At 43.3% G+C, this 23,821-nt stretch overlaps 1 protein-coding gene across 1 annotated transcript in view; it reads right to left on the bottom strand.

The window, feature by feature from the left end:
- The window catches only part of bop1 (BOP1 ribosomal biogenesis factor), a 105,754-nt gene that overhangs the window by 76,102 nt on the left and 5,831 nt on the right, over positions 1-23,821 (bottom strand). Inside the window, exons 2-3 of the mRNA XM_041883534.1 lie at positions 17,685-17,942; positions 7,555-7,716 (exon numbers count right to left, since the gene is read on the bottom strand). Of these exons, the coding sequence (XP_041739468.1) occupies positions 7,555-7,716; positions 17,685-17,942 (420 nt within the window). The remainder of the gene's footprint in view (positions 1-7,554; positions 7,717-17,684; positions 17,943-23,821) is intronic.

Here is a 23,821-nt window from a genome sequence, read left to right as displayed (position 1 = left end):
AGGATCCAGTTGCAGAGGGAGTTCTTCAATCACAGGGTTTTTCGCTTAGTGATGAGCTTGGAGGCCACTATAGTGTTGAACACTGAGCTATAGTCAATGAACAGCATTCTCATGTAGGTGTTCCTCTTGTCCAGGTGGGAGAGGGCAGTGCGGAGTACAATAGAGATTGCGTCATCTGTGGATCTGTTGGGGCGGTATGCGAATTGGAGTGGGTCCAGGGTGTTTGGGATGATGGTGTTGATGTAAGCCATGACCAGCCTTTCAAAGCATTTCATGGCTACAGATGTGTGTGCTACAGGGCGAAAGTAATTTAGACAGGTTACCTTTGCATTCTTGGGGACAGGGACTATGTTGGTCTGCATGAAACATGTAGATATTACAGTCTGGGTCAGGGAAAGGTTGAACATGTCAGTGAAGACACTTTCCAGCTGGTCAGCACATGATCTGTGTGTGCGTCCTGGTAATCCGTCTGGCCTTGCGGCCTTGTGAATGTTAACCTGTTTAAAAATGTCTTACTCACATCGGCTACGGCTTCCTTGTCTAGTGTGCTACTGAATTGAATTCTGTGCACAGGTCCCATTGAGCAGTAGCTGCGCAGAGGCAGGAAGCAGCAGGCACAGTTGGGAGCTCGGGTTCTCTCTCTCTCCCCTCCCTCTATTCCACAATGTGTCTTCATTCATCTCACAGAGCACATGGAAAAGCCATTGCGGGGGAAAAAGCCCCTTCCTGCCGGCGAGGAGGCCTCGGACAGGCGCTGCTGCAGTCTCACGTATTCCCCCTTCACTCCGCGAAACAGGAAATAGCCCTTTATTACAAAGGAGGAAGGTAAGAAGAGGAGAGGGGGATGTAAAAAAATAATAATAGCGAGATTATTGGCCGTCTGCCGTTTTATTTGTAGACAACTTGTGCGCAGACGGAGGGCTGCCTGCGAAGGGACGGCGAGGAGGCTTTGGGAGGCCTGAGAGGGAACCCTATCTGCTGTCCCCAGGCAGGGGGCTAATTTAACGCAGGCCAAACAGGCCAGGACCACCGTGGTTCCACTCATGCGGGACAGCAGCAACACCGTGACCACACAGGCTAGAGCAGACCAGACGAAGGCTCAAGGGTTGAAGAGAGTAAATCCTTAAATAAGGGGAAAGTTAATACTTGGAGACAAAAAATAAAAAATCTATTGCAATGAAATAAGAGGATTAAGAGAGAAAAGACTCATTCCATCTCTCCATAGAGGTGTGTTTTGACACTGTTAGACTGAGTAGGTGAGGTGAGGCTAAAGCCATCAGAGGAAGGATCAGGAAGAAGCCCCTTGGAGGAGGGTGGGTTTCTGCCTCTCCCTCAGTGGGAGATGCTCTCTGGAACACCTCTTCTTACCTTCCTCTCCCGTTCGTTCCATCCCTCTACCCAGCAGTCACTCTACTTGACATCCCTCGTTTCCCCTCCTCCCTATATCCCTCCCTTTCCTCTTTTACATCTCCTATTATTTAGTGCAGTTTTTTTTCAACCAGAGCGCCTTGAGGAACTCACAGTTGTGCCGAGGAACCTTTCCTAATCATGATAAGTATTTGGAACACTCAATTATAAAATGTGACCTGTGGAATGAGAATGGAATTTTGAGTTGAGAGCACCAGTGCCGCTCTGATAATAGCCTACATTGAAATGCTTATGGTTCTAGCATCGACAGTGCAGTAATAGCTAACAATACAAAACAAACACAAATCAAAAAAAAGGAATTAAGAAAGAGCAAGGTTAGACTCCAGAATATAAAATATACACCGTGTACAAAACATTAGGAACACATGCTCTTTCCATGACAGACAGACCAGGTGAAAGCTATGATTGCTTATTGATGTCACTTGTTAAATCCACTGCAATCAGTGTAGATGAAGGGGAGGAGACAGGTTAAAGAAGGATTTTTAAGCCTTGAGACATGGATTGTGTATGTGTGCCATTCAGAAGGTGAATGGGAAAGTCAAAAGTTTTAAGTGCATTTGAACGGGGTGGGGTATGGTATTAGGTGCCAGGCGCACCGGTTTGTGTCAAGAACTGCAACGCTGCTGGGTTTTTCACGCTCAATAGTTTCCTGTGTGTATATCAAGAATGATCCAGCACCCAAAGGACATCCAGCCAACTTGACACAACTGTGGGAAGAATGGGAGTCAACACGTGTCAGCATCCCTGTGGAAAGGTTGACACCTTGTAGAGTCCATGCCCCAAAGAATTGAGGCTATTCTGAGGGCAAAAGGGGGTGCAACTCAATATTAGGAAGGTGTTCCTAATGTTATGTACACTCAGTGTATATGTACAGTACCAGTCAAAAGTTTGGACACACCTACTAATTCCAGGGTTTTTCTTTATTTTTTACATTGTAGAATAATAGTGAAGACATCAAAACTATGAAATAACAGAGTGTGCAAAGCTGTCATCAAGGCAAGGGATAGCTATTTGAGGAATCTCAAATATATTTTGATTTGTTTAACACTTTTTTTTCCATATGCGTTATTTCATAGTTTTGATGTCTTCACTATTATTCTACAATGTATAAAATAGTAAAAATAAAGAAAAACCCTTGAATGAGTAGGTGTCCAAACTTTTGACTGGTAGTGTACATGTTGTGTGTATATACACAGTATATTAACAGAAATGGTGTGTACAACAGTAGTTATAATATGAGCCCTGACTAGAATACAGTATTATACACATATGAAGTATGTAAACATTATTAAAGTAACCAGTGTTCAATGACTATGTACAGTTGAAGTCGGAAGTTTACATGCACTTAGGTTGGAGTCATTAAAACTCGTTTTTCAACGACTCCACAAATGTATTGTTAACATACTATAGTTTTGGCAAGTCGGTTAAGACATATACTTTGTGCATGACACAAGTAATTTTTACAACAATTGTTTGCAGACAGATTATTTCACTACAGTGGGTCAGAAGTTTACATACACTAAGTTGACTGTGCCTTTAAACAGCTTGGAATATTCCAGAAAATGATGTCATGGCTTTAGAAGCTTCTGATAGGATAATTGACGTCATTTGAGTCAATTGGAGGTGTACCTGTGGATGTATTTCAAGGCCTACCTTCAAACTCAGTGCCTCTTTGCTTGACATCATGGGAAAATCAAAACAAATCAGCCAAGACCTCAGAAAAATAATTGTAGACCTCCACAAGTCTGGTTCATCCTTGGGAGCAATTTCCAAATGTCTGAAGGTACCACCATCTGTACAAACAATAGTACGCAAGTATAAACACCATGGGACCAAGCAGCCGTCATACCGCTCAGGAAGGAGACGCGTTCTGTCTCCTAGAAATGAACGTACTTTTTGTGCAAAAAGTGAAAATCAATCCCAGAACAACAGCAAAGGACCTTGTGAAGATGCTGGAGGAAACATGTACAAAATCATCTACATCGACAGTAAAAATAGTCCTATATCGACATAACCTGAAAGGCCGCTCAGCAAGGAAGAAGCCACTGCTCAAAAACCGCCATAAGAAACCCAGACTACGGTTTGCAACTGCACATGGGGACAAAGATGGTACTTTTTGGAGAAATGTTGTCTGGTCTGATGAAACAAAAATATAACTGTTTGGCCATATTGACCATCGTTATGTTTGGAGGAAAAAGGGGGATGCTTGCAAGCCGAAGAACACCATCCCAACCGTGAAGCACGGGGGTGGCAGCATCATGCTGTGGGGGTGCTTTGCTGCAGGAGGGACTGGTGCACTTCACAAAATAGATGGCATCATGAGGGAGGAAAATTATGTGGATATATTGAAGCAACATCTCAAGACATCAGTCAGGAAGTTAAAGCTTGGTCGCAAATGGGTCTTCCAAATGACCCCAAGCATACTTCCAAAGTTGTGGCAAAATGGTTTAAGGACATCAAAGTCAAGGTATTGGAGTGGCCATCACAAAGCCCTGACCTCAAACCTATAGAAAATGTGTGGGCAAAACTGAAAAAGCGTGTGCGAGCAAGGGAGGAATGGGCCAAAATTCACCCAACTTATTGTGGGAAGCTTGTGGAAGGCTACCCAAAATGTTTGACCCAAGTTAAACAATTTAAAGGCAATGCTACCAAATACTAATTGAGTGTATGTAAACTTCTGACACTGGGATGAAATAAATAAAAGCTGAAATAAAATCACTCTACTATTATTCTGACATTTCACATTCTTAAAATAAGTTGTGATCCTAGCTGACCTAAGACAGGGAATGTTTACTAGGTTTAAATGTCAGGAATTGTGAAAAACAGAGTTTAAATGTTTTTGGCTAAGGTGTATGTAAACTTCCGACTTAAACTGTACATAGGGCAGCCGTCTCTAAGGTGCAGGGTAGAGTACCGGGTGGTAACAGTGACTAAGTTCAGGGCAGGGTACTGGGCAGAGCCCGGCTAGTGGTGACTATTTAACAGTCTGAAGGCCTGGAGATAGAAGCTGTTTCTCAGTTTTTCGGGTCCCAGCTTTGATGCACCTGTACAGTCTCTGCCTTCTGGATGATAGCGGGATGAACAGGCTGTGGCTCGGGTCCTTGTTGATCTTCTTGGCCTTCCTGTGACACCGGGTGTTGTAGATGTCCTGGAGGGTCCTGCGGTTGCGGACGGTGCAATTGCCATCCCAGGCGGTGATACAGCCCGACAGGATGCTCTCAATGGTGCAGCTGTAGAAGTTTGTGAGGATCTTAGCAGCCAAGCCAAATTTCTTCAGCCTCCTGGATGGATGGACCATTTCAGGTTGTCAGTGATGTCCACGCCGAGGAACTTGAAGCTTTTCACCCTCTCCACTGCGGCCCCGTCGATGTGGATGGGGGCGTGCTCTCTCTGCCGTCTCCTGAAGTCCACCGAACATGTGTATCGTTGTTTCAAGTCTAGTGCACTCAGTCTATCGTTACATTTGCTTCATTGTAGTTGGGGCATCACAAGCAAAATCATTTGTATCATTTTAACTTGCCTGTGAGAACCATTAGCACAGGCAAGTCTTGTTAGGCTTAGCTGTACCACAGCCTCTGCCTTATTAGAAACAAAATGGAGCATGTCTTTGTGTCTGTGGTTGCACCTTTAGAATGCAGAAAACCGCTCGTCTATAGCCCAAATCATTCAAACATAAAGACCTATTTCACCGGAGCTACATTTTTCTTCTTCTTTCTAGCACAGATTGACAGGACGCTCTTAAAGCGGTACACAAATAAATGATCATGAGTAAGGAACTATGAAAATAGTTCAAATAAACCCGAATTAATCTATAAAAAATCTAATGTTACAGATAGATGAATTGCAGAATGTACCAGATGAGATGGAGGTCATAAACACTAAATTAATTGGGACATTTTAGGTGCCGCATAATTTTTTATCCAATGAAGGTGTGCCACAGTTCAAAAATAGGTTGAGAAACACTGCGGTCATGATGGAAAATATATATATATATATATATATATATATATATATATATATATATATATATATATATATATATATATATATATATATATATATATATATATATTAAAGTTACATATCAGGATATTATTTTTGACGATATATCGCAATATTACTATTGTATTAGTTGGCTGTACCTGCACCAAAACTCCAGTACTTTTACTACTACTACTTCTTTTTAAATAGTGAGCTAATTTGTTTTCAGCACTTTTATTTCAACGACTGATCAAAACTCGTTTTCACACCAGTCTTTCTTGTCCCTCTGCAGCAGACATATGGTGAGAAATATGTTTGGAACATATCGTATCGGCACCGAAGTATGGTGTTAATATCTAGCTCTACCGCTCTCTGACCCCTGAATCATAGTACCACCATAGACACCGGTGGGCTCCGGCTCACACACATGGACTCCCTACACTATTGAGGAAGTGACTTGAATCTAAAACTCTTCAAAAGTTCTGCTGCAGTCTCTTTATAAACAAAATAAAGTAAGCAGTTATGATTCCAGTTGTGTTCTATATTAGTTCACAGGGCATTTAACCCACCTCCCTCTCTTTTAAAAGCAAATCCCTTCCCAAGAACAATACGGCCCTTCACTAGCTACAACATTCCTCATCCCAGAGCCAATTGCCAAAAACAGTTTTGGATGGCTGACGGTTTCTAGATTGTATGGCCTGGCAAAATATCTAAACCACAGGGCGGCAGGGTTCAACGCTTCTCAATGGAGCCTGTAAATTAAATAGCAGAGTACAAAAATAATGCTTTAATAGTCCAACATGCCAATAACCCCTCCGTCCTACAGATCTCCTGCTCGGTTGCGGTGGCATGAAGCACACTACTACATCATTCGCTGCTTCTGAGCTCACTTGAAAAGCAACACCATAAAAGCACCGTGTCTGTCTGCTTTTTCAACCCAGTTATGAGGAGCGAGTGAAAGCCAATCTGTTTAGTGTCTCTGACTGACTACAGACTGGAGAACATGTTCACCAGACTGCAGGGAACAGAACAGCAGTGTAATAGGAAGCACTAGAGCAGGAGTGTACCCTTGTACCGTAGCTACAACAATGCATGGTGGTTATTGTGCATGTTTCACTACAATCTGCTAAATCCTTTCATTCATGTCAATACAATTTCCCCTAGTTCTTTTGCATTATGTTAGAGCCTCAAACAGAGGGCAACTTATTTCTAAAGTATTCATAGGTTGCACCTCCGTCACTCGGTCGCGTCATTGCCATTGTTATCAACGCGCCAAAGACGCCACAGCCATATTGATGCTGAAAAGTAGAACCGGGGCTAATGGATCACCTAAATTACACTATAGGGGCTTGGGAATACGATGTCATTGCTAAAGTAGGCACATATTTAGTAGGAAACAACTTTTCCATCATCATCACGTTGTGAAATTTACTTTAGACAAATGACAATGTCAATAGCTAGAAAAGTTTGTCAAAAATAGCTAGCAATGCTAACGTACGCAAGCTAAAATCTGGAGGTCTCCCCTCAATCTTAGCTAGCTAACGTTATACTGCATCTAAAGTCAATCTGACACCATCAAAATGATGACAAAAGGTTTTCCTACTAATTATTTGCCTTCTTTAGAAATGTCATTGTGTTTTCAAGCCACAGTAATAAACTATAGACCAAATCATCAGTCCCCAATGAGGATGCATTTAGCAGAATGCTCAGTTGGGCATCAGTCCTAAAACAAAGGTTCAAAACAATATTGTGACTTAACGTCCAACCATGAATAGGCTAATAGAAAATGTGTGTGTATTCTAACTGGTGGATATGTTGCTGGTCACAAGTCATGGACCAAACAGTCATAAAAACTTTTGAGGTCAATTAATACATATGAGGGTTCTGATAAAATCACATTACTCCAACCTCCCAACTAACTCTGGACTGGGTAGGTAAGAAACAGCATTTCATGCCCTTGATGAGCGCAAATCTTATTTCCATGCCAAATCCCCAATTTGTTAGGCATCCAAATAAATCTAAAAGAGGTGCTAGTCAAATGACTAGTCAAATAAAAAGGAGGCCCACTGGAAGAAATCAAATTCAGGGTTTGTCTCAGCAGCATTTCTATGATTGGGTATCGAGTTGACTGACGTTAAACTTTACCTCTTCGTCGGAGGTGTCGTGTTCATACTCGTCCCCCTGCTGGGTGGTGGTCAGTCCTTGGAAGGTGGTGGTCAGTCCCTTCTCTCCTCTGCCATCAATGGAGACTCCCTTGTCTTTCTTCATCTTCCTCTTCTCCTTTGATGCAGTTTTTTCGTCTTGCTGCTAATATAAAAACAAGACACCAAGGAATGGAATTTAGATTTTATAACATTGTTCACAATATGTTGCTCTGCGTGTGTACAAGTTCTGGTACATTTTTAATGGTTGGCCAAAAAAAGTTAAAGAACCTTGCTGCTGTGAAAATAACATGTTCCTAATCATCTAAGGGGTTATAAAACTGATGGGTGACAGCCAATCAACTTTGACCTTTAAGTAAAATAAAAGCTGTTTAGGAAATAAAACTTGTCACCGGCTTGAAGGGACGATTGATAGTTTTATGTCCTATATGGCACAGTGACAGTTTGTTTTAGGATTTCCATTTATTTATTGCATTCAGTACACAGCTTCCTCTGCATGAGACACACACACACGTTGACACAGTCCACAGAGGAGCAGGCACCAGAACGGCACATCCTGTGTGAGTGGAAGGACGGTGAGGATAAAAGGATGCAAGGACCCACCACTGGACCTGCTTTACTGTGAGCCATCAGTCACGCAGATTCAGAGCCGTCAGAGCTCTCTTTACGGGAACCAGGGGATAGAGGGAAACAAGGGAGGGAGGAAGGGGGAATGAACTGCTTTGAGACAAGGAGATAGAGGGAGTAAAATAAGTTATTTGAGGCTACATGCTTATCCCCCTAGAGGCAGTGACGGGCAGGTGAGTAACCTGCTATGATTTGTGCCTCCTGTGTGTCCCGGTATCTTTTGGCCTGCAGTTCTAAGTGAAACACTTCCTCCCTGATGCCTAATTAAATCCCCATCAAGACAGAGCTGCCTGGGCCCAGTTTTAATACTGAACTTTTGCTGCCCAGGAGAATCCAGTCAGACCAGAGTTCTCTGCTGTAGCCTCCCCCTGAACTGAACAAACAAGGTGAAGTGGGGATTGCGGAGGTGGCAGTTTAGGAAAGCCAAAACAGAAGCTTGTTTACTCCACAACACAGAAGCCAACACTTAAAAATCATTTAAAAAAGACTAGATGAAAGATTAAGGCTTCCTCACTACACTAAAAGTCTGTGGGGGGTGACCAGGCCAATCTGTTTACTATAACAGGGATGCGAGGCAGGAGTGAAGTGAGAGACAGTGAGAGATACAGAGAGAGAAAAAGAGAGCGACAGAGAAGGGAGAGAGAGATAGCCCACGACAGATTACTTGTCCAGATGATGTACGACGGTACAGCCAAAAGAGAAAGGCTCGCACAGTGGATCATGCAGCTTGAAAACAAGCAGTGGACTGGACTTCCAGCTGAGACTGGTCCGGAGCCCATGTGACCACAACCACTGATGAGGATGAAGTGTGGGAGAGTGCAGCTGAGGACGGGAAGGCACTGCACGGGGTCAGTCATGAGAGAGAGGCTGAGGACAAGAAGTCAGTGCACAGGGTCAGTCATGAGAGAAAGGCTGAGGATCAGTCAGGAGAAGAAGCCAAATGCAAAGGCAAGGGCCATTCTGTTGCCCCACAAATTCTCCAAGTAGTGACGTCTTGACACCCAAAATGTGTCAGGTTACCATAGGGTTATTGATAAATCAGTCAAATTCATAATCTCCGGCTCAAATCTCCTGAGTGCCTTCTGTTCTGAGCACATTCACACGCCGGATGCACACACCCACGTGTACGCCAACACACAGCCGTTCACACACACTCTCCCAGCCTCCACACATTGGCCAACAACTTGTTTTTAACGTCTGTTGGCTCCCAGCAATGGGTTCCGCTCCGAGGTGGACGCAGACGGGCCCCAGGTTCCCCATTACCGCGCTACTTCCTCTGAAACTAAAATCTGAGTTATAGGGTGAAGCCTGAATGAATCCATCAGAAGGCATTCACTGGGCCGTTCACACTTCCACTTAATTGGGAGCAAAACCCAAACGATAAGCCCACCTAGGTTCCCTGTCCCTGGCTTGGCCTGATGCAGCACCTCCATCCAGAGAGAGGGGTCATCCTGGGGTGAACACTTTACATTTACATCATTTAGCAGACTCTTATCCAGATCGACTTACAGGAGCAATTAGGGTTAAGTGCCTTGCTCAAGGGCACAGACAGATTTTTCACCTAGTCGGCTCGGGGATTAGAACCAGCGACCTTTCGGTTACTGGCACAACGCTCTTAACCACTAAGCTACCTGCCGCCCCTGAACTTCTCTGGTACACAACCCTCACACAGGGCCCAGGGCAAATTGTCAAAAGTTAACAGGGGTGGGAGTTGTGTTAAGCGTATTAATGGACAAAATCAAGTGAAGGGGATGTGCTTGTCTTTTTTGTTAAGGGGATACCATTCCGCCCAGTGCACCCTCAATTTGATCCCTGCCCCTACAACCCTTTGCCTCTCCAAACATTTAACGGCTGGAGGAGACATGCGTGTCACCCTTGGTGGAAGTGGCCCAGACGCGTCTGCAGACCAGAGCTCCTGCGTGGGTGCATGAGGAGCGAATCCTTCCTGGTTCCTGTAAGAGGAGCCCCCCCTAGTCTTAGTCTCCCCCTTCCTCCACCCTAATCCCATTTCATTTCCATCTCACACCCACTCACACGCTGAGAGCGCGGACCGAGCGGCCGGCCGGACGACAGCAGAGCTGGTTGGCTGGCCGGATCAGAGTGAGCTGGCCGCGGCCGACCGCTGCACCAGGGGACTCTCCCAGGGACCATAAAGCCTCCAGCAGCCACATTAACTTCTGCCTGGTGTGCATGAAGGCCCAGATCCTTAAATCACAAGAGTCCAGGAACAAGGGGAAGAGGGGGGAAAAATAAAAGAAAAACCACAGGGTCTCAGTCAGGACCTGGATGGATTAAAAAGCTGGTGGGGAACAATGCATCCAACCCCCCTCTGCTACCAGACCACAGCAGTTCCAGACAATGGTTTCAAGGTTTCACATTTGCTCCAATGTGCCTTTGCAATAATATAAACAAGTTTAACCTTTTCTTGTCCTCCTATCCCTAGAAGTTTGTGTTTGCATATTTTGAAATGGTCAACTTTACTTGAAGGACTGCACACTTTACAAAATAAAAACAGCCAAGATCAGTCTTTGGTTTGAGCGATGCAGGTGGTGCTGGAATCCGCATGGCAGCAATAAAAAATTAATCTTACCTTTGCGACCAGTCTTAATTCTACATTGAGAGACAATGATACTGACCGGAGGATAAGCTGACGTAATACAATTAAGTCATTCCCACCCACCTTACAAGACAGCTAGGGAATTTAGAGCACACCAGACAGAAGAATTAACTCTACACGAACGGATTAATATAGCAACTATTCCACCCAGTCAAAGACACCTGGCCCTACCTATTAACCCCATCCTGTTCTCCTCCCACAGTCAGAGTGGCTGCATCCTCATTTACAAACCACTTCTAACAGATGAGTCTGGAATTTCTGAAGATGGAGTCAGAAGGAAGAGGGTAGATAATCCCAGCCCGTCCCCACAGGAGGCCTTTTGACAGGCCGTCATTGCAAATAAGAATGTGTTCTTAAAATTGACTTGCCTGGTTAAATGAAGGTTAAATAAATGTTTTGTTAAAAAGGCAGATGTAGGCTTTGCGGTAGACTGGCAAGAGAAGAGAGAGGGACCGATAGATAAGACATTTGCCTGTTCCTGTTGGATTCAAAAGCATGTAGTAAATACAACTTCCACTAGGGGGTAGTAAAGAGTAAACGAGTATGAAATCCACACAAGCTGATGGTTATTTCATCCAGTGTATAACTGGATATTATTATCTAGAGTTGTAGACATACACACGTGAGTTGGTTCTAATAAAAAGCTTTGAAATTGAATTCATTACAACAACAAAAAAGGAATCTTATTGCAAGAACACAATTTATCATATAGCCTACAACAGGGGTTCCCAAACTTTTTTGGCATAATAATAATAATAATAATATGCCATTTAGCAGACGCTTTTATCCAAAGCGACTTACAGTCATGCTTGCATAAAAAAAAATTTGTGTATGGGTGGTCCCGGGGATCGAACCCAAAATGCGACCCCATTTTTAAAATGTAATCAACGGCCAATATTTCCTTTAATTTGGGCTGACACTATTACAAATCAGTCTGACACTACTTTTGACAAAATTTCAATCTGACGGAAGTATGGTTTGAAGTGACTGAAATGCATTAAAAAGGTATTAGAAAGTTCAGAATTTTGTATGACCTTCCTGTGTAGAAAAGAACATCATCATTCATGACCTTTTCCCCCCAGTCTGATTTAGTGCCTGGTCTTGTCCACTCTGTTCTAATGAGGCTTGTGGGCATTGTAGAGGGAAACAGACACAAACGTGTTCCTGAGAGTCTTATCTTTCAGTGATGGGGTCATAATATTTTGTAGCTTAAAACTGTTAAAAAGACTGAGCCACATTTGTAGGAAGAAAAACAGGAACCGCTGTTTATTACAACCGCATCTAGCAGCTACCGGAGGTTACTGACGTATCCCCGGTTCTATGAGCAATTTTATTTCAGGATTTCTCTCGCGACCCCATTTTCAAATCAGGTGACCCCACAAGGGTCACGACCCATAGTTTGGGAAATGCTGGCCTAAAAGTACAGTGAGGGAAAAAAGTATTTGATCCCCTGCTGATTTTGTACGTTTGCCCACTGACAAAGAAATAATCAGTCTATAATTTTAATGGTAGGTTTATTTGAACAGTGAGAGACAGAATAACAACAACAAAATCCAGAAAAACGCATGTCAAAAATGTTGTAAATTGATTTGCATTTTCATGAGGGAAATAAGTATTTGACCCCATCTCAATCAGAAAGATTTCTGGCTCCCAGGTGTCTTTTATACAGGTAACGAGCTGAGATTAGGAGCACACTCTTAAAGGGAGTGCTCCTAATCTCAGCTTGTTACCTGTATAAAAGACACCTGTCCACAGAAGCAATCAATCAATCAGATTCCAAACTCTCCACCATGGCCAAGACCAAAGAGCTCTCCAAGGATGTCAGGGACAAGATTGTAGACCTACACAAGGCTGGAATGGGCTACAAGACCATCGCCAAGCAGCTTGGTGAGAAGGTGACAACAGTTGGTGCGATTATTCGCAAATGGAAGAAACACAAAATAACTGTCAATCTCCCTCGGCCTGGGGCTCCATGCAAGATCTCACCTCCTGGAGTTGCAATGATCAAGAGAACGGTGAGGAATCAGCCCAGAACTACACGGGAGGATCTTTTCAATGATCTCAAGGCAGCTGGGACCATAGTCACCCAGAAAACAATTGGTAACACACAATGCCGTGAAGGACTGAAATCCTGCAGCGCCCGCAAGGCCCCCTTGCTCAAGAAAGCACATTTACATGCCCGTCTGAAGTTTGCAATGAACATCTGAATGATTCAGAGGAGAACTGGGTGAAAGTGTTGTGGTCAAATGAGACCAAAATGGAGCTCTTTGGCATCAACTCAACTCGCCGTGTTTGGAGGAGGAGGAATGCTGCCTATGACCCCAAGAACACCATCCCCACCGTCAAACATGGAGGTGGAAACATGCTTTGGGGGTGTTTTTCTGCTAAGGGGACAGGACAACTTCACCGCATCAAAGGGACGACTGACTGGGCCATGTACCGTCAAATCTTGGGTGAGAACCTCCTTCCCTCAGCCAGGGCATTGAAAATGGGTCGTGGATGGGTATTTCAGCATGACAATGACCCAAAACACACGGCCAAGGCAACAAAGGAGTGGCTCAAGAAGAAGCACATTAAGGTCCTGGAGTGGCCTAGCCAGTCTCCAGACCTTAATCCCATAGAAAATCTGTGGAGGGAGCTGAAGGTTCGAGTTGCCAAACGTCACGCTCGAAACCTTTAATGACTTGGAGAAGATCTGCAAAGAGGAGTGGGACAAAATCCCTCCTGAGATGTGTGCAAACCTGGTGGCCAACTACAAGAAATGTCTGACCTCTGTGATTGCCAACAAGGGTTTTGCCACCAAGTACTAAGTCATGTTTTGCAGAGGGGTCAAATACTTATTTCCCTCATTAAAATGCAAATCAATTCATAACATTTTTGACATGTGTTCTTCTGGAATGTGTTGTTGTTATTCTGTCTCTCACTGTTCAAATAAAACTACCATTAAAATTATAGACTGATCATTTCTTTGTCAGTGGGCAAACGTACAAAATCAGCAGGGGATCAAATACTTTTTTCCCTCACTGTAAGTGTATTATGCTTCAAGTCACCACATTAAAGTCAATACATTTTACTTTTTAAAAGTTAATAATAAAAAAAACATGTCTATATTCTGAAATATCTATTTGAATTGTTGTATATGATCCATACCACTAGTAGAAAGCTAACTACCATTTAAATTACGTGTTTGGTCTATGCAGTAGTCTGGTGTTTAGAATATTTACTCTAAACTTTATTCAAAGGATTGCATTTACATACAACCAGAAACAGCACATCAAGCCTCATCTTATGTTGGCTCTTGCTGTGTGAAGCAGCGTTTCCCCTAGCAGTACTCTGGCAGGTAGAATAGGCCTAGGCAAGACAGTAGAAGGCAAGCATCTGTGCCCCGATGTAAAATTATGGGTTAAAAACAGGTATGAACAACATCAATATTAGTTCTAAAAGAGCTACAAACAATTAAAACAAACGTTACAACTATAGATGTAACTACCCTTTGAACGACTTCATGCAGATGGCGAATACATTTATTAACCCTAATCCTAACATGTGGTTCACAGAATAACCTCATGTTCTACAGGCATGCAGGACAGGCAAGGATGGTACCCAACCTGAGTAACACACTGGCTTCTGGCAGGACGCGCACACATGTGCCTCCTTCCTGTCATTGTTGCGGTCATAGAGGCTTTACTCCCATGGTTAATATGGCAGCTGTGATTGGTGTTTGTTGTGTTGGTGTTTGTGCTCTCCTCTTGGTGTTTGGCATGACTAGGGCGTGGCCCTGCTCTCTCAGGAAAGTTCGGCGTTGGCCGCTGCCTTCGGAAGACTTCCAGCTGGGGAAGTTTCCCATCCAGATGATGAAGGCGGCGACAGCAGCAACGTCTATCAGGTTGAAGAAGAGGACCATTGGCCACCTGTTGATCTTCCTTCTCAACGTGTACATCATGGCAAGCTTATCGACATTAGCAACGGCACTCTTGGTGGCTTCGTAGCGTTGTATGATCTCTGGTTTCTGATGCTCGCCCACAACCTTGGTGTCATGGTGCTTGGTAGACAGCGCCAGTACGGCCATGCCTGGTGATGGTACGTAGTACACTAAGGTAAGCAGCCCATGGAAGCCAAACCGTGAACTGTAGATCTGTCTGCCATGGTTAGCCTTCATCGCCTCTGGAATGCGTGGTTTGCTGGATCTAACAGTGCCGAAGGTATGTTAGTCCATCTTTGAGAAACTTTTCAGCTAATGGTAAGCTAAGTTCTGTGGTGACATTTCTCCCACTTTTGAGAGAAAGAGCCACAAGCCCTTTGATCTGTGCATGGAATAAGGTATTTTGGTAGCTGGGCTACAAACATGCTTCAGATATCCCTGAACGGGGCAAGCTCATCTGCTGTTATTCGTTCATGCCTTGTTGCTCTGTTGTCAAACCTCATGTATTTCATAAGTGTTGGAATCTTTTTCTGGACATAGTTATAGTGAACACGTCTGCCGTCAGCTTCTGACCAGATGGAAGTTTGAGACTTATTTTGGTAAAATCCTGCAATCAAAAGATCTATGGCATCCACCTCTTTCCATTCATCACGTAGATTTTTGGGATGGCTCTTATTCTATTCACCTATTCCTCGCTTAGCTTCTCTGTTCGTTTCAAGCACAATCGCGTCAATCAACTCTGAGGTCAGAAATAAATTAAACGATTCTTCAACTGCTTTGCACTCTGCTGCCTTTGTAATACCTGGTTGATGGATACTTGACAGATCTCTGCTGCTGCACACCTTTGCTCAGCTGGTGGAGGACGTTTTCCCCACACTGTGCCATTTTTGCCAAGATATGGTGTTGCATCACCGTGCTTCTCAGCTCCTTGATTACTCTATAAGCCTTTACTGCTACCATGGCCTTTTGACCCCAGCCCTCCCCTGTTCTCCCCCCTCCCTTCAACCACTAGTGGCTCCGTGGTATTTTTGTGAGGTGCTGAGGTAACAGAGCGAGCCTGCAAGGGTGCAACTTCAGTGTCACTTTGCTCAGAAGTCTCTGAAATATGATCATCGTAATCAAATCAAATGTTATTAAAGCAAATAGCTAAAGAGCAGCAGTAAAATAAAATAGCAGTAGGGAGGCTATATACAGGAGGGTACCGATACAGAGTCAATGTGCGGGGGCACCGGCTAGTCGAGGTCATATGTACATGTGGGTAGAGCTAAAGTGACTATGCATAAATAGTCAACAGAGTAGCAGCAGCGTAAAAGAGGGGGATGGGGGGGTCTTATGCTTGGGGGTAGCCATGATTAGCTGTTCAGGAGTCTTATGGCTTGGGGGTAGAAGCTGTTGAGAAGCCTTTTGGACGTAGACTTGGCGCTCCGTTACCGCTTGTGTGCGGTAGCAGAGAGAACAGTCTATGACTAGGGTGGCTGGAGTCTTTGACAATTGAGGGCCTTCCTCTGACACCGCCTGGTATAGAGGTCCTGTATGGCAGGAAGCTTGACCCCAGTGATGTACTGGGCCGTACACACTACCCTCTGTAGTGCCTTGCGGTCGGAGGCCGAGCAGTTGCCATACCAGGCGGTGATGCAACCAGTCAGGATGCTCTCGATGGTGCAACTTTTTGAGGATCTGAGGACCCATGCCAAATCTTTTCAGTCACCTGAGGGGGAATAGGCTTTGTCGTGCCCTCTAACACGACTGTCTTGGTGTGTTTGGACCATGATAGTTCGTTGGTGACGTGGACACCAAGGAACTTGAAGCTCTCAACCTGTTCCACTACAGCCCCGTCGATGAGAATGGGGGCGTGCGCAGTCCTCTTTTTTTTCTCCTGTAGTCCACAATCATCTCCTTTGTCTTGGTTACGTTGAGGGAGAGGTTGTTATCCTGGCACCACGGCCAGGTCTCTGACCTCCTCCCTATAGGCTGTCTCACTGTTGTCGGTGATCAGGCCTACCACTGTTGTGTCGTCAGCAAACTTAATCACTCCCTGAATTGTCCTCATTGTCCTGAGAGTGATCCTGCTCCTGGTCAGCCAGAAGTTGTCCCACAACCTCCGCAAGCCCAATTCCTGCGAGTCTTTTACCTGAAAATAAAACATTGGTGTAACCCAAATTTACCTTGAACAGAGGTAAATTGAGGGTGCATTTCACTGGACACTATGTTTTCGTAGAAATCCAAGGGTTCTTTTGACTGTGGGTCAATGTATGTATTTCTAGCGTTTGATGTCCACATGGATTTATCAGAAACATGCTGTTCGACAAAGAAATATATGTATACCTGTTGGGAAATGACTGTCAGTCGTTTGAAGGTTAAACACAACGGCTTTGAATTACCATTCCTTGATAACATGAAAACTAAAGTAACGGAAAGTTGCTACCTCCCATTCATTTAAGGATGTAGCATACTTCAGCGTGTTAAAGTAGTGCTTCCTCCTTACCTTTGAGAAATCAGAACACTCTGAAATCCACTACTTCGGCCGGAGCGTCCAGTGTGCTCTGAGCACTCAAGAGAGAAAACACTCAATTTGCAAGCCAGCTTTCTAATATTACCCATCTAGTAATCGCACAACTCACTTCACCCATCCACCAACACTGCAATGACTTAATAGACATTTACTGCTATGATTATAGATGCATTTTGAAAGCACACAAATGTGTCATCTTGTTGAGTAAGGTGCTGCCAATGTACAAAAAGTAAAGTCACAAAATAAAATAGATTCCAGCACTGCTGACAACTCAGTTTATAGAGTGCAAGGTCTGACACAGTCAAGACCTTTGGGTCAAAACGTTTGCACGGCCTTTAACTAGAGATTAGTTTTTCCTGGCAAGGTCACATGGTCAGGAAAAACTCAGGACCCTACTATATAATTTCCATAAAATAAATAGACTCCCATATTCACCTTAGGCGTACTCTTATCTGAAGCAGGTGGTTCAGCAGATGTTTCAGCATCACTGCTGTTCTTCAGATTTTCATCTAGAATGACAGCAGCATCATCATCATCCTCCTCATCTTCATCGTCCCCATCATCCTCTTCTTCATCATCGATGTCACTCCCAGAGTCCTCCAGTCCTGAGAACACACTCTCCTCGCTATCTGAGAGGTCCTCATCTCCTTCCTCCCCAGCCTTCTCAGTGACATCTTTGTCAAATATGGGAAGCTGAAATAGCGGAGACAAAGATATACCAGAGACATGATAGATGGACAAACATGAATGAGTCGCACTGAAATTGATACAGAATGAATAAAGAATCTAGCTAGCTAGCTACCTGACCTAAAATAAGACATTGTCATTGGCAATGTCAACATTTTTGGACTCATTCAGCAGTTTTGAAATGTCATTATTTATTCCTAAAACATAAGTTGAAAATAATGCCGTCGCTGCTTCCTGTTGACAACTTTTGATAAATAGTCCAATGTCAAAATACTGTTTTGAAGTGTCCAAATCAATATGGAGAAACAGTTTGTGAGATATTGAAAACAAACATTAATGTGCCACAATACTAATCGTATTACTTTTTTTCAACTTATAAACTGCATATGCACCAAAAACCCTGTTGGTTTGACAAGTGCCAATAATTATTTGTCAATCACTCATATCGATATCACGTTGCAATCAATAGTCAGGTTGCACGTCCTGTTCAAACTAACACTACTGAAAAACCACACAGAAACTGGGAATAATATGTACACTACCGTTCAAAGGTTTGGAGTCACTTAGACATTTCCTTGTTTTCGAAAGAAAAACACATTTTTTGTCCATTAAAATAACATCAAATGATCGTTGTACGAGATCTTCAGTTTCTTGGCAATTTCCCGCATGTAATAGCCTTCATTTCTCAGAACAAGAATAGACTGACGAGTTTCAGAAGAAAGTTATTTGTTTCTGGCCATTTTGAGCCTGTAATCGAACCCACAATTGCTGATGCTCCAGATGCTCAACTAGTCTCAAGAAGGCCAGTTTTATTTCTTCTTTACAGTGGGGAAAAAAAAGTATTTAGTCAGCCACCAATTGTGCAAGTTCTCCCACTTAAAAAGATGAGAGAGGCCTGTAATTTTCATCGTAGGTACACGTCAACTATGACAGACAAAATAAGAAAAAAAATTCCAGAAAATCACATTGTAGGATTTTTTATGAATTTATTTGCAAATTATGGTGGAAAATAAGTATTTGGTCAATAACAAAAAGTTTCTCAATACTTTGTTATATACCCTTTGTTGGCAATGACAGGTCAAACTTTTTCTGTAAGTCTTCACAAGGTTTTCACACACTGTTGCTGGTATTTTGGCCCAATCCTCCATGCAGATCTCCTCTAGAGCAGTGATGTTTTGGGGCTGTCGCTGGGCAACACGGACTTTCAACTCCCTCCAATGATTTTCTATGGGGTTGAGATCTGGAGACTGGCTAGGCCACTCCAGGACCTTGAAATGCTTCTTACGAAGCCACTCCTTCGTTGCCCGGGCGGTGTGTTTGGGATCATTGTCATGCTGAAAGACCCAGCCACGTTTCATCCTCAATGCCCTTGCTGATGGAAGGAGGTTTTCACTCAAAATCTCACGATACATGGCCCCATTCGTTCTTTCCTTTACACGGATCAGTCGTCCTGGTCCCTTTGCAGAAAAACAGCCCCAAAGCATGATGTTTCCACCCCCATGCTTCACAGTAGGTATGGTGTTCTTTGGATGCAACTCAGCATTCTTTGTCCTCCAAACACGACGAGTTGAGTTTTTACCAAAAAGTTATATTTTGGTTTCATCTGACCATATGACATTCTCCCAATCCTCTTCTGGATCATCCAAATGCACTCTAGCAAATTTCAGACGGGCCTGGACATGTACTGGCTTAAGCAGGGGGACACGTCTGGCACTGCAGGATTTGAGTCCCTGGCGGCGTAGTGTGTTACTGATGGTAGGCTTTGTTACTTTGGTCCCAGCTCTCTGCAGGTCATTCACTAGGTCCCCTGTGTGGTTCTGGGATTTTTGCTCACCGTTCTTGGTGAGCCCCAGATCGAGGGAGATTATCAGTGGTCTTGTATGTCTTCTATTTCCTAATAATTGCTCCCACAGTTGATTTCTTCAAACCAAGCTGCTTACCTATTGCAGATTCAGTCTTCCCAGCCTGGTGCAGGTCTACAATTTTGTTTCTGCTGTCCTTTGACAGCTCTTTGGTCTTGGCCATAGTGGAGTTTGGAGTGTGACTATTTGAGGTTGTGGACAGGTGTCTTTTATACTGATAACAAGTTCAAACAGGTGCCATTAATACAGGTAACGATTGGAGGACAGAGGAGCCTCTTAAAGAAGAAGTTATAGGTCTGTGAGAGCCAGAAATCTTGCTTGTTTGTAGGTGACCAAATACTTATTTCCCACCATAATTTGCAAATAAATTCATTAAAAATCCTACAATGTGATTTTCAGGATTTTTATTTCTCAGTTTGTCTGTCATAGTTGACGTGTACCTATGATGAAAATTACAGGCCTCTCATCTTTTTAAGTGGGAGAACTTGCACAATTGGTGTCTGACTAAATACTTTTTTCCCCCACTGTAAATCAGCACACCAGTTTTCTGCTGTGCTAACATAATTGCAAAAGGGTTTCTAATGATCAATTAGCCTTTTAAAATGACAAACTTGGATTAGCAAACACGTGCCATTGGAACACAGGACTGATGGTTGCTGATAATGGGCCTCTGTACGCCTATGTAGATATTCCATTAAAAATCAGCAGTTTCCAGCTACAATAGCCATTTACAACATTAACAATGGCTACACTGTATTTCTGATCAAATTGATATTATTTTAAATGGACAAAAAAAAATTGCTTTTCTTTCACATACAAGGACATTTCTAAGTGACCCCAAACTTTTGAACGGTAGTGTATATCACTGGTTAGAGGACTTGTAGAAGACCGCAGCAGCTACATTTTGGATTGTTGCATTTTGTTTCAAGTCGGTTGACAATACGGAAAGGTAAACGCAAAACAATGTATTTAATCATATCGATATCACATTGAAATCAATAGAGCAGGGGCAAAAGTTGAGGTCATATGCGCTGTTTGAGTTGACACTATTCAAAGGCCACACCGATTCTGAGAATAATTTATATATATTCCTGGTTAGAAAATAATTCGATAAAGACAGTGGTCTACATTTTGGAATGTCGGATGGAGATTCTGGGAGGTTGCCGAAACAGGGAAGAAACAAAAATCAGTTGCTTTGTTATTTAACACGACCCGACATAGGATATCAACACTGACAAGGGTTTGGTGGCTGTTATCCGAGTGTATTGGTGTGAGGCCAGCGACTTTCATGGAGAGACTGCCTCGAATTCTCTGTGCCATTTGAGTTCGTAAAGCAGGCTCACTTGGGATGAAGATGTCTCAGTGATTTTGTCCCTAGAGTTGGTAAATGTGTGATAGCAGTGCAGCGTTTGTGTGTCTCTTTCATCACATTCATGTTTCCATAGTGATTTTACACTATGACAAACAATGTCAGTATACAACAAGTTATTGCTCACGAATATACCCTTTAAAAATCACAGATTCTTGGAAAGCATGAAACACACTGAGAATCTGACTGCAGATAGGTACTTAAAGTAGGAGCAGTTCCTTATTTTGTTAAAACAAAAGACGTACCTGCTGTGTTCTGACAAACCTGCCGTTTCTACTTGTAGAATCACAATGCTCGGCAATGGCCGACAACTTGACTTTGAGCCAATCAGAGAGCCCAAACCTCAACATGCGGGAGATGACAGGAGTGACACTTTTTTTAAAGGCACTTTTTCCATTCTAACCACCCTTTTCATCAGAATTGTTCTAACTAAAACAATAAAGCTGCATAATACAACTTTTTCTAGAGCAAGTCAACATGTTTTACATCTAGCTAAGATATTTTGTGCGTAAAGGATTTTTTTGTTAGGTTTGATAATGTGCACTAGCTTATTTGTTAGCTAGCTTGCCAACTGAGCAGTCACACAAAAATACAGAAAAACGCATGTCAAAAATGTTATAAATTGATTTGCATTTTAATGAGGGAAATAAGTATTTGACCCCTCTGCAAAACATGACTTAGTACTTGGTGGCAAAACCCTTGTTGGCAATCACAGAGGTCAGACGTTTCTTGTAGTTGGCCACCAGGTTTGCACACATCTCAGGAGGGATTTTGTCCCACTCCTCTTTGCAGATCTTCTCCAAGTCATTAAAAGGTTTCGAGCGTGACGTTTGGCAACTCGAACCTTCAGCTCCCTCCACAGATTTTCTATGGGATTAAGATCTGGAGACTGGCTAGGCCACTCCAGGACCTTAATGTGCTTCTTTGAGCCACTCCTTTGTTGCCTTGGCCGTGTGTTTTGGGTCATTGTCATGCTGGAATACCCATCCACGACCCATTTTCAATGCCCTGGCTGAGGGAAGGAGGTTCTCACCCAAGATTTGACGGTACATGGCCCCGTCCATCGTCCCTTTGATGCGGTGAAGTTGTCCTGTCCCCTTAGCAGAAAAACACCCCGAAAGCATCATATTTCCACCTCCATGTTTGACGGTGGGGATGGTGTTCTTGGGGTCATAGGCAGCATTCCTCCTCCAAACACAGCGAGTTGAGTTGATGCCAAAGAGCTCGATTTTGGGCTCATCTGACCACAACACTTTAACCCAGTTCTCCTCTGAATCATTCAGATGTTCATTGGCAAACTTCAGATGGCCCTGTATATGTGCTTTCTTGAGCAGGGGGACCTTGCGGGCGCTGCAGGATTTCAGTCCTTCACGGCGTAGTGTGTTACCAATTGTTTTCTTGGTGACTATGGTCCCAGCTGCCTTGAGATCATTGACAAGATCCTCCCGTGTTGTTCTGGGCTGATTCCTCACCGTTCTCATGATCATTGCAACTCCACGAGGTGAGATCTTGCATGGAGCCCCAGGCCGAGGGAGATTGACAGTTATTTTGTGTTTCTTCCATTTGCGAATAATCGCACCAACTGTTGTCACCTTCTTTCCAAGCTGCTTGGCGATGGTCTCGTAGCCCATTCCAGCCTTGTGTAGGTCTACAATCTTGTCCCTGACATCCTTGGAGAGCTCTTTGGTCTTGGCCATGGTGGAGAGTTTGGAATCTGATTGATTGCTTCTGTGGACAGGTGTCTTTTATACAGGTAACAAGCTGAGATTAGGAGCACTCCCTTTAAGAGTGTGCTCCTAATCTCAGCTCGTTACCTGTATAAAAGACACCTGGGAGCCAGAAATCTTTCTGATTGAGAGGGGGTCAAATACTTATTTCCCTCATTAAAATGCAAATCAATTTATAACATTTGCGTTTTTTTCTGAATTTTGTTGTTGTTATTCTGTCTCTCACTGTTCAAATAAACCTACCATTAAAATTATAGACTGATCATTTCTTTGTCAGTGGGCAAACGTACAAAATCAGCAGGGGATCAAATAGTTGTTTTCCCCACTGTACAGAGCTGGCAGATGAAACATAATGACTGTTACAAGCACACTGAAAACCTAAAGTATTACCGCTGATTGGTTCAGTAGAATGTGTGTCACTAATTGTATTAGGTTAAACAAAAATAACTTAAGTGGAAAAACACTCATTAGTCAATGATTTATTTCATACAACATGAAATATGCACACACATTAACAGCTAATTTGCATATTAACAAGGGATGTACATCTTTCCCTTTCAAGGCGATTTGATACGCATCTAGATACATTGGCTCCGATAAGTTTTAGTTTGAAACGATTCGGTTTGATTAGAGTAACGAATCAATGTGATTCGTTGCGATACAATAACTTGTTGCACAAACACATTTTCCACTAAATGAAAATCTGCTGCTGAAGGAGCTCATGAGCTGGGCCTCTGAGCTGGATCTGTCTGAGCTGACATATTTTGGTTGTGTGTGTAAATGATGTAGGCAGCTGAGCTGAGCCATAAGGGAAACGGGGCATCTATCACTCCACTATCCCGGGGGGGGGATGTTTGCGATTTGCCCCTCCCCCCTCTCCACACACCATTTATGTGAAATCCCATCACCAACTAATTCATTTGTAAT

Source organism: Coregonus clupeaformis, chromosome 8 (assembly GCF_020615455.1).
Source record: "Coregonus clupeaformis isolate EN_2021a chromosome 8, ASM2061545v1, whole genome shotgun sequence".
NCBI lineage: Eukaryota > Metazoa > Chordata > Actinopteri > Salmoniformes > Salmonidae > Coregonus > Coregonus clupeaformis.
This window is presented reverse-complemented; position numbering and strand designations above follow the sequence as displayed.